Source organism: Populus euphratica, unplaced genomic scaffold (genome assembly GCF_000495115.2).
Source record: "Populus euphratica unplaced genomic scaffold, PopEup_1.0 scaffold910.1, whole genome shotgun sequence".
NCBI classification, from domain to species: domain Eukaryota; kingdom Viridiplantae; phylum Streptophyta; class Magnoliopsida; order Malpighiales; family Salicaceae; genus Populus; species Populus euphratica.
Genome location: NW_011500774.1, coordinates 11,770 through 23,721, shown reverse-complemented (window position 1 = coordinate 23,721; position 11,952 = coordinate 11,770). Strand labels below are relative to the sequence as shown.

The following is an 11,952-nucleotide window of genomic DNA, read 5'->3' as shown; positions in this document are numbered from 1 at the left end:
CGACAGAATAATGTTCATATAGTTTAATTTTAAACCTAGGTTAAATAAGGAGTCAGGTCAAAAGTTTTTTTTCTTTGCAATTTCATTTTTTTTTCTCTCAATTTCATCATCATATTATTTTTTATTAGCCAGCTAAATTGTCTTTAAACTAGTCAAATTGACTAGATTACATTGAGATAACTCTCACACAATTTAATTTTAAACTCGAGTTACATAAAAAATCAAATTAAAAAGTTTTAATATTGACCTATTAGATCAGATTTAATAAAAATATCAAATAATTATTTATAATATTTAATTTTTTTAATTTAACTCAGTGTGAACATAAGATCAAAAACTCGTTAAGAAACTAAATGCAATTTGATAATATTTTTGTTTTGAAAGAAACATTTGAGTTTTTTTTTTAACTTGCAGTAATTTTTCAATTTTTTTTTTAAAAATAGTAGTAGATTTACTTATTAAGCTATTTGACATTGTATTTTAAAAATATTTTTTTAAAAATTTAATTTTTATTACTTTAAATTAATATATTTTTGATGTTTTTAAATCATTTTGATGTACTAATCTTAAGAATAATTTTTAAAAATTTTAAAAAATTATTAATATACTTTTCTGAGTGGAAAACACTTTAAAAAACAATGATAACCACACTCTATATAATATTATGTAATATTTTAATAACAACAATTTTTATAAATATTTTTTTATTTTTAAATATATTAAAAATATTTAAATTTATTTTTAACATTAATACATTAAAATAATTTAAAACATAAAGTAAATAAATAAGTTTTTAATTATTTTTTAAAAGTACTTCTAAATCATAAAAACCACCAATTTTGTACCTTACTTCGGACTCCACAATATTTGGAAAGCTAACACGAAGCCCTGTATACTTTGTAGAAAATGACATCCAAGTCCCTGATTAAATTACTCGGGATATAGATGGAGGCGATTTGACCCCAACAAAGGCAGAAGCCCTCAGCTACTTACACAAAACCCTAATAGCAAACGCCATTAAATGGAATTCGACGAGATCGAGTATCTGGAGAAAACCGTAGAGGAAGCGGAAGATCGAGACGATTCGAAGAAGAGGAACAGCAGCAGCAGCAGCAGCAAAAAGAGAGATGGAACCGAGAGAAGTTACAGGAAGCGAGAGGTCGATGATGAGGATTTCGACAACGATGAGAACCGAAAGGTGAAGAAATCGAAAGCTGAGGACGAGAAAGGTCGCGATCACCACCGGAGAGACCGAGATTTAGATAGAGATAGAGATAGAGATAGAGATAGAGATAGAAGTAGTAGAGAGAAGGATAGAGACAGAGAGAGAAGTGGCCATAGGGAGAAAGAGAAGGAGAGAGAGAGGAGAGAGAAAGAGAAGGAGAGGGAAAGGATAGAGAGGGAGAGAGAGGAGGAGAGAGAGCGGAGAGAGCGAAGCAGGAGCCGGTCAAGGAGGCATGAAAGCGATTCTCGCGAGAGAGAAAGAGAGAGAGAGATTGATACAAGAGAAAGCAGGTGATAAATTTTTTATATTGTTTCCAGTTTAGATTTTGGAATTCAATGCTATTACTTCTAATCACTCCGTTTTTCCTTTTTAATATCTTCAGCTGAATACAAACAATGAACTCATTGTGTGTATAGTTCCAAGCGTAATCTCTACTAAAAACTTTATTCACTCGAAGTGTTAATTAATGCTAAAGTCCTTTAGAAATTGAGTTTAGAAGTTTATGGGCGAAGCAAATACCTTCTAGCTAGGATTTGTTTTTGAGTTGGATTGTTAACTGATATTATTGTCTCCTGCAAACCCAAGGCTAAATGATTTCTCTAGGTTTTTGATGAAGAAATTGCTGTTTCTTAGAGTATTTTTATGAGATTTCTATTCTTACCCATTTGCATTCCATTTGAAAAAGGGTGTGAATTGAATTTGGGACATTGTATAACATGAACAATGAAATAGCGTTAATTTTTTAATGAAGCTAGAGATTGGCCGTTGCTATGTTTTGAATGATCTTGTTGTATGTGTCTAAGTATGCATTGTTAACTTTGAAAGAGAGTAAAATGTTTAATTGGTGATTGCACAAAAAATCAAAACGACATTTACTATCCTTGTTAGAAATGATGTGGCAAAAAGGCTGACAGTGATGTCACTATTGCTCCTTGTCAATGATACCATACAGTTGGTTAGACATTTGGATTTTTCTAACAGCTTAATACTGGTTCTTTTTTTTCAGTCATAAGAATGTCTATGCCTGCTAATTAATCTCATGAATTTTCATCTTTTGTGAAAATTGAAACTTTAAAAGTTTTTTGGTTGGCAGGAGATTTAAAGATAAGAAAGAAGCTGTGGAGCCTGAAGCAGATCCAGAAAGGGACCAACGAACTGTTTTTGTGTACCAGGTTGATGGTTTGCACTGCTGTTTTTTTCTCCATTTTTAAATGATTATTAGTCATAGAATCATAGATTATTTGTGGTTCCATTGTTTTCTGACATTGGTGTTGCTCTGTTGTTATGGATTTTTTGTTTTATGACAGATGCCTTTAAAAGTGACAGAGAGAGATGTTTATGAATTCTTCTCAAAAGCGGGCAAGGTAAGTGGCCTTTGGTTTGTTTTTTATATTTATAACACAAAAATAGTTGTATGTTTCTGGATTTTATAAATTTTGTATCAAAGCTCATTGTGGTCTTTCCAGGTTTTTTTATGAACTTCTCTTTTTATTTCAACCTGTGCGTGTGAGAATTATTATGATTTGTTGCATGAGAAACTGCTGAGGACATGAATGTATGTTACTGAAATACCGTTACTTTATTCTTCCTCAGTTACAAGTAGTGTAATGACTTTCTTGTCTCATTTTAGATATGCGATATTAGTTAAAATGTTCAAATGCATTGAGCAATTTAGCTTGGTATTAAGAAACAGTGTCATCCCATATGCTGCTGTTTTTTTTGGAAATTCAAACGTGATGCTCTAGAATCATCTTAATGGCAGATCTGCAAGTGATATATAATTCAAAATGGATGCAGCATTTCCTACTCAACTTCTTCCTTATTCATTCCATCAATGTCTTCCTCAGTAATTGGACCCTTGATATTTTAGTTACCACTAGTTTATATGCCTGCACTCCACTATGTTTCAGATCTTTTTTTTTTAACGTAACAAAAAATACATCCAGGTTGTAGAGAACTTTTTGATATTGCCATTAAACACGACCCAGCAGGTGAACTTTAAAACCTCTCGATTCTAATCTTTGCCAAACCCGAGTTTAAAATTAAATCGTGTGAGTTGCTCCAATGCGATAGAATCAACTTGGTTGGTCCAAAGCTAACCTAACTGGCCGGTAAAAAAAGTCTTGAGGATGAAATTGTCAGGAAAAAAAACCTCCTGGCAGCTTCTTGCCTAGCTTGGGTTTAAAATTAAAATGTGTGGGATTTGCTTAACATGACTCAGTCGACTTGCTATGTCCAAAAGCAATCCGGTTCACCTTGGGCGACCATTGAAAGAAGTTTGAGGACAAAATATAGAAAAAAAAATGATGAAATTGACAAAAAAAAAAAAAACCCTTTTGACTCCATTCCTTGTCTAGCTTGAATTTAAAATTAAATTGTGTAAGAGTTGTCCTAATGTGATCTAGTTGATTTGACTGGTTTAAAAACAACCTGGATGATTGTTAAAAACAGTATGAGGATGAAATTGAGAAAAAAAAGTTGAAATTGAAATAAAAAAGGGATGGAAAAATGGGGTGTCTGAATTGAAAAACAAGAGCTTCTTTGTTGATATGAACAATGAAGCTCCATAAAGAATCTCTCTTTTTTTATTATAAAAGGTAATGCTTTGTCCATCAAACACAACACCAACACTGTGTTTACCTTGTGGGGTACAAAAGTAGCGTAGACAAGATTGTTAATCCTTGTAACGCAATGCATCTTGATAGGTGTTTTTTTTTTTTTAATTATAGTTTGAAGTGTCTGAAATATTTTTGCCTACTGCAAATTCATTCTGTTTTACAATTTGATTTGAAATTAATTTTCCTTGATTTTTCAGGTGAGGGATGTTCGACTGATAATGGATAGAAATTCAAGGCGGTCAAAAGGAGTTGGGTATGTGCCTTTTTGTATAAACAACAAGATACTTATGCACTTGTATTCTTCTAAAGTAACTCTTAGCATATTGATTCCAAGAATCAACTTTAACTATATTCTTAAATGCACTAGCAATGCGATAATGATGAGGGATGATGGGAATACATTGCACTCATGTTTAATCAATTCTTGCAGCGCACTCAAGGTAGATGACATAAACCTAATTTTGTTTTAGTTTTCTGATTTTCTTTTGCTAAGTGTTCTGTAAGTAAAGAGACTTGATTATGAGGCATGGATAATTAGTTGTAGTGTTCAATATTGGTGCTTCCATTCTGTTCTAGTGTTGATCCTTTACGTCAGCATGGTTTGGTGTTGGCAGCCATTTTGCTTAAGAACTTATGGTAACCAGAATCTGGTTTTCTAAAACCATCTAAATTTTTTATCAATTGAGCCTTAAATTGGTTTGAGCATTGAGTGAAGTCCATTTGTTTGTGATTTTTGGGCTTTTCTACACACAACACGTCAAAATGGAGACTGATGCTAACCTTTTTAATTGCATTTATATTTGTTCAATTTGTTCTGGTTTCCTATTATTATTCCGATAAGCTAATATATTCTATGACATGAGACATCTGATTCATGGAAAGAAATTCAGCTTAAGCTAACATATTCTTTTCTACTCATGTTTAATCCCCTTGTTTTTTTTTTTTTTTATTATTTTGAATTTCATCTTTTTTCTCACAATTTCATCCTCAAACAGTCACCCGAGTTGACTGACCAAGTCAACTGAATCACATTGGGGCAACTCTTACACGATTTATTTTTAAACCTGGGTTAAGCAAGAAGTCAGTTCAAGAAGTTTTTTCTATCAATGCCTTTTTGTTTTTCAATTCTTCAGATGTTTTTTACTGGTTTGCTTGGTTGTCTTTAGATTTATGAAATCGATCAGGTTAGGGCAACTCCCACACGATTTAATTTTAAACTTGGGTTAGGCAAGAAGTTAGGTCAATAGTCTTTTAATGTTAATTTTATACCTTTTTTTTTTCAATTTCATTCTTAGACTTTTTACCAGTCGGTTAGGATGCTTTTGAATTGGTCAAGTTGATCGGGTAACATCAATGCAACTCATTCAACTTTAAACTTGGGTTATGTAAGGAGTTGGATCGGGAGATTTTAAGATTGACATGCTCAACTAGGTTTAATAAAAATGCCAAATAATTTTTTACAACCTGAATAGTTTTTGTTACATTAAATTTTTTTTGATCAAACCCCACAACGTAACACGGGCATGTAAGCTACTTTTTGCCCTACATCTCTTTGCTATATGCTTTGGAATTTTGATTTCTGTCTCTTATTTTCTGACAAGTTAATTTACTGCACTGGTGTAATTGCAGGTATGTTGAATTCTATGATGCAATGTCTGTGCCTATGGCAATAGCTCTTTCAGGTCAACTCCTTTTTGGGCAACCTGTAATGGTCAAGCCTTCTGAGGCTGAAAAGAATCTGGTTCAGTCTAGTGCTTCTAGTGGGGGCACAAGTGGTGTTGCTGGACCATTTGGACCTGTTGACAGAAAACTATATGTTGGAAATTTGCATTTTAATATGACCGAAATGCAGCTTAGACAGGTAATAAGATTGGAGAGTTCATTTGGTTTATCATTCACTGAGAGAGACTAGCTTACCTTTTGTTTTTGTAACTTTCAATTTTCTTTCTTAATGAGGATAAGCTGCAAGTAACAGAAGAATTATGTAGACTAGTTCACCTGTGCTAAATTGGCAAAGAACTTTAGGATGCTTGTAGAAGATCTGTATGTATCAGTGTCAGAAGCCTTTGGTCAACAATTCCTTATTGCATAGACTTGGACATTACAGATTCATGAACTGTGGGAGGACATTTCAGCCTTGATATTTGGTGTTGCTGATGGTAGTGTTACTTGCTATCCTCCCATGGGTGTTGAATCAACAGTCAATAGCTCCAGTAGCTTTTATGGTTTTTTTCGTGTGTGTAAATTTTGATGTGTAAAGGTCTGTGTGATACCTTATTAGCTTTGAAGAGACAGATAGAAGTTTTTAATAATATTTGGATGAGCAAGTTCGCTTCACTAATACTTCCAAATACTAAAACTTTCATCCTGTTTCTCTTACATAATGTCTTGTCTTTCTTCTCTGTACTACTCTCAGCTTTTTGAACCATTCGGTACTGTGGAGCTTGTACAACTGCCTCTTGACCTTGAGACAGGACAATGCAAAGGTTTCGGATTTGTTCAAGTCAGTGATAGCTTCTTGTTAATTGCAAAATTTTTCTGTACTATTTAATCTTCTGAATTTGTTGATTGATTAATTCACCCACTCTTCTACAGTTCACTCAACTTGAAAATGCAAAGGCTGCACAAAGTGCTTTGAATGGAAAATTGGAGATTGCTGGTCGAACAATTAAGGTATACCTAATATACCAGGTTGCTCTTCATATGTTGTACATGCAAAAGTGCATGCTGTTACCAGGAAACTATTTGTCTTTGCTGATTTAGCTGTAAATGACAATTGATAATGCTAATCTTATTCCTTAGGAAAGGTCTGTGATGAATTGTTTGTGTACATATAGGTTTCATCTGTTACAGAACATGGTGGGCAGCAAGACACTGGAGCAAAATCTGCAGACTTTGATGATGACGATGGTGGTGGATTGGTGAGTTAAATGTTGCCATTCATTATATGAGTGAACTTGCATGATCAGTGGCTGAGCCACGTTATTCATTCATTCATTTATTATTATTACTATTTTTTTTTGGGGGGGTCATAATCCACCATAATTTGTCAAGAATGACAATGTACATTAATTTTTATGAATCCAAAACAATTTTTGTGTACTTCATACAATGGAAAAAAAATGTATTTGCCCAGAATAATTTTCTACAAGAAGGAAGGATTCAAATGAAAAAGAGGTGGGGGAAAAAGAGAAACAAGGTTCTGTGAATGAAGGGAATGGGAAAGAGACCAAAGGACCTGATGTGCTGTTTGTTTCACTAATGGAATAATTGAAGATTTATACTGATTTTCAATGTTAGAAATCATGGCTGGTTTGCTTTGTTAATTGGCTTCTGTTCCTGAGCTTTATGTTGATTTGCGATCTTGTTTTTTATGCGTTGGGCAATGTGGGGTTCTTTGTTAATTGGCCTCTGTTCCTGAGCTTTATGTTGATTGTCTAGGGGGAATTTTGTTGGCATGCCACTAGAGGTGACAATCTTATATTGAAGTAATTGACTATTTTTCTCTTGTGATACTCTTCGCTAATGTCTCGTTTAAATATTGACACTTTGAGACAAGAATTTACAAGTTTTGCCAATATGGATAGTGTCTCTCTCTCTCTATATATTTTGATAATTGTGTTAAAAAAATCAGCAACTTAATTAATTCAGATTTTTTGGATCAAAAGTAACCTCAAATTTTGTTGTCAATAAGTAAATTGATTTGTCATCCTTGTCCTGGAAGGACATGCAAATAGCTTTTGAGTTCCAATGAGTTTGGAATTCCCACATCAGTTAGGAATAAGAAGTATGAGGTGTTTATATATAAGATGACCCTTAATGAGTTATTATTAGAGCTGGTACGATGTATGGGATAGGGCAGTTGCTCTGTCTGTACAGTTAGTTACATACTAGCATTAATTTGGTCAATGTTGTGAGTGTTGGATGTTGAGATAGACTGTTAAACTTACCTTACTGATTTGGAATCCTGTTATCTTGTAAACATTGAGGTTAACAGTTCACATCTTACTGTTTTGTTACCGCTTAATGAATGGCTTTCATAGGGTTATGACCCTTGCAATAAAAAAATTAAATTGTTTTCCTTGAATATTTCACAACTTTATATCTTGGATTGTTAGGTTTTCTAAGATCCACATGTTCATTTTTTCAAAAGAAATTAACTTGTTGGTAACTTTGCTGCTAATATTTTCACATGAATGTTGGATTGAGGTTTTGCCCTTGTCATTAATGCATTTATGAGCCAGGGGTCATCTAATTACAAAATTTTTTTTGAACATGTAATGAGGTATAGATTTCTCATGAATACATTGATGTTTATTGATTCAACTTCAAGGTGGAAGTGTTGCTCTAGGGTAAAAGTATTTAAAATTGTAGATCGTGCTGACAACAGGCTGGCAACGTTTGACACTGCAACTTTGAATGTGGATGAGAGCATTTCATTATATTCACAAAGATTTGAGATAATTTGTATCCGAGTCTGCTTTTATCTCCCATAAAAAAAATGTCAAATGAGCTACCTAGAAAAGTTTATAACTTCTGAATTGACAATGGGAAACTCATTACAGCATCTTGAAACTGTAGTTTTTACTAAGATTTTGAGACACTAAGGGCCTGTTTGGGAGCGTAGTTGTGGTTGTTTTTCAAAGTGCTTTTCATGCTGAAATGCATCAAAATGATTTTTTTTATTTTTTAAAAATTATTTTTAAGATAAACGCATCAAAACAATCCAAAACATACAAAAAAATTATTTTTTAGCAAAAAAAAATTGAATTTTTTGGAACAACCCGTGTTTCCAAACACTCCCTAAGGTAAAGAACATGCTGCTGCCAATTTCAAAATTTGGCATATTGGGAAAATTGATTCTCCAGCAACAAAACTTGATGATTTATTTATTGATTAGTTGAGGTTAGAGTTCTTGATATTATTGTTTGAGGGTATGGGACCAACTTGCATCAGCAAGAGTGTCAATAGTTGCCCCGTTTCGTTTGCTTAAATTTTTAATTTCTCCAATTCATCTGATTTAATGATTTCACTTTTCCCATTCAGGCCTTGAATGCTCAATCAAGAGCATTGCTTATGCAGAAGCTCGATCGCACTGGTATTGCTACAAGGTTTGCTTATCTTACCTCGTGTTTTCTTTTCCCTATATAAATATCAATTTCTTGACCTCAAATCTAGCCCTGTTCCCAGTATTGCAGGCTCTCTTGGAGTACCTTTGCTAAATGGTTCAGCTTCAAATCAACAAGCCATTAGCTTGCCTATCATTGGGCAAACTGCTATTGGAGCGGCAGCACTTCCAGCACCAGTTTTATCTTCCCCTGCCTGTGAACCTATTGGGCAACCCAGCGAGTGTCTATTGTTAAAGAATATGTTTGATCCAGCCACTGAGGTGGTTTTTTTTTTTTTTTTTTTTTTTTTTTTTCTGGTTCTCCACTGGGAAGTACTGATTCTCTTGAAAATGTTGCAGACAGAACCAGATTTTGATTTGGACATTAAAGAGGATGTAGAAGAAGAATGTTCAAAGTATGGTCGGGTGGAACATATTTTTGTGGACAAGTAAGTATATAGCTCATGGAACTTTATCCATATAGGTTCTTATAAGTGCTCTTATGGAGAACAAATGGAAGATTAACAACATGGATGTTTTAGGAAAATTAAATATTTTATTTTATTGCTTTTGTTTTCTGCAAATATTGTTATCTTTGGTTATTGTTAGGAGACTAGAGTTAATTAGGAGTTTTATTTTGTTTAGAACCATGTTCTTTTCACTGATCTGTTTTATTGTTCTGTTAGGGTTTTGGCGCTTATGTAAGGATATTAATATACCTGTTGAATGATTATTGTCTTAGGCCTGATTGCACTTGATTTCCTGTCAAAATTCTGGTGACATGGAATTGTAATTGAGATGTTTTATATGCCCCCCCACCTGAATTCTAATTGCAGGGTGCTACAAATAGAGTGTTATGCTAATTCAAAGTCACAACCAAGTGAAGTTTCTGAACTTCACCTTATCTGAAGCTATTTTTAAGAATAAAGAATGAATGTGGCCTTTCAATGGTCTGATAGTGTTATGTTGTCACATATACCCAATTCATTAACCCTGTCAAAATGCCATCTTTGTGGGCATTCCTATTGTAATGCCATTTCAAAAGCTGATGCCACTTTTAAGAGCCATTACTTGGTGCAATGCTAAAACTTATAGGCTTGCAACTACAGGGGTGCTTCTTTGAGTTAGGATGCCATTTATTTTCTTTCTCAACTGTTTTATTTTCCCTGTAGGAAGAGTGCTGGTTGTGTTTATCTACGGTTTGACAGCATTGAAGCAGCTGCTGGAGCTCAGCGTGCAATGCATATGAGATGGTTTGCACGCAGGTTAATTTTAGCAGTTTTCATGGTAACAATTTTCAACTTTCCATGATTTTCTTGATTGAGTCTCCATGTTCTAGCAATTCTTTACTCAAGTTGAATGATTTTGAAAATGTGTGATACTCATCTGGGACTGAGATTTGAAAAGCCTATTTTGAATACTTCCAGGATCCTAGTCCCTAGTACTGCCACTGAGATTTTATCAATGGGGTCTGTAAGCTTCTACTTTTGGACTGGTTAACATGTCTTTCACCATGGCCGCTCAAATTTTGTTTTCAAAATGTTGTTGGTCTTAGCTTATGCATTTCCATACCAAGAGCAGATTTGCTGGGTATGCCCAAGATTGCTTTACAGGCTACCTTGCAAGAAAAATGGAATTCTAAACTTTAAGTCTTAAGGAGGTTCCTTTTCTTCTTCCAAGTGAGGAGTGGTTTGTTTCCTTAAACATACCTATATTGTTGGCTTCACTTGTCCTCTTGCCCCTATTATTTTTGGTTTGCAGCAGCATGTTTTTCCTCTTGTACTTGGAAGAAGTTTTGAATGCTTAACTGACACTTGTAACACAAAAGGGAGTTCAGTTTCTACTTCCGAGTAGAAAAGGGTTTTCTACCGTCTGGAACTATCCTAAGAAATTGCAGAAACCATCAAAGCAGCTGTGTTGTCTTTTCATCTGTCCTCGTGTTCATGCTGCTTTTAGTTTGCAGCAACATGTTATTCCATTTTCTGAAAGAATTTATACTTGTGTGCAGCCGACCCGTGAATATGAAGCAAGATTTCAAATTGGAGCTTGAATGATGGGTGGGCCGCGCAGGGAAGGAATCTCATGTAACAGTTTTCAGCATGGTAGTCTCAACATCCATCTTTCCTGGGATGATAATTTATGCATCCTCGTTTGTATACAAAGCTCACATGATAATCTTCAATGAGTTCCCCAGCTGACTGTTTTAGGTTTTGTTTCTTTAGTCCGTTGGTGCATTGTTGTGTCGGTATCTTAAGCTTATGACCCCCACGAAGTAGTATTAGCTTGATTTGGATACTTGTGTTCGTTGGATGAAATAAAATATACTCGTGTAGGTTGGGCAGGCTTGTTCCAGTTAAGTATCAGTGGGTTCCACCATCTTGTTTGTTCCATGATCTCAAGGTCAGGTAAATGTGAGATGTTTATTTATTTGTCATTAATTATGGAAATGTGAAGTGATTATTTTGTTGACATCTGCCTTGTTTGTTTGAAAAGCTTCTTGAATGGAGATGACATTAGAACATTTGTTGATGATGATAAACTGTTCTCTCTGCAAGTTATTTAGGGTGTATACTGTGTTTTTTAAAATTTTAGTATCTTTATTACTAAAAATTATTTTATTTATGATTTGGATTATTTTGGTGTAGATATTAAAAATAAATAAATATTATTTTAATATATTTCTAAGAAAAAATATATATTCAATGCCATAATTTCATGGAGAGTAGAACTTGGCATGGGTAAACATAATTAGCTGAAAACTGCATGCAAATCATGGGGAAATCTTTATTGTCGGTGATTTGTAACCTCCAGCGTGTACAGTAGGTGATGTTTCGTAATCTTGCCAAGAAATTTCGACAAGGTAAATCCTTTGCCGACTTTGGAATTCAGAAGTTGATAAAAGTAAATGGTTTAATCATTCGAATTTTCTGTATCAGAATGTAATAGAGAAAGTAGGAGGATGCGTGGGAATGACGATGTCCACTGAAAGACCTCAGGGTGAA

General features: G+C 34.1%; 1 protein-coding gene and 1 long non-coding RNA gene across 2 annotated transcripts; one reads left to right on the top strand and one right to left on the bottom strand.

Annotated features, from left to right (window-relative positions):
• Window positions 1-902: 902 nt before the first annotated feature.
• Window positions 903-11,416, top strand: LOC105116338 (RNA-binding protein 39-like). Its single transcript, XM_011013654.1, has 13 exons — window positions 903-1,515; window positions 2,319-2,397; window positions 2,533-2,589; window positions 4,041-4,096; window positions 5,473-5,704; window positions 6,260-6,346; window positions 6,439-6,516; window positions 6,681-6,764; window positions 8,890-8,954; window positions 9,034-9,232; window positions 9,311-9,399; window positions 10,123-10,237; window positions 10,959-11,416. The coding sequence occupies exons 1-13, from the start codon at window positions 1,022-1,024 to the stop codon at window positions 10,998-11,000; spliced, it is 1,677 nt and encodes a 558-aa protein (XP_011011956.1). The 5' UTR covers window positions 903-1,021; the 3' UTR covers window positions 11,001-11,416.
• Window positions 6,854-7,332, bottom strand: LOC105116337 (uncharacterized). The gene is made up of 2 exons (XR_840511.1): window positions 7,272-7,332; window positions 6,854-7,193 (listed from the first exon to the last, which is right to left on the bottom strand). It is a non-coding gene; the product is annotated as an uncharacterized LOC105116337 (long non-coding RNA).
• Window positions 11,417-11,952: the final 536 nt, after the last annotated feature.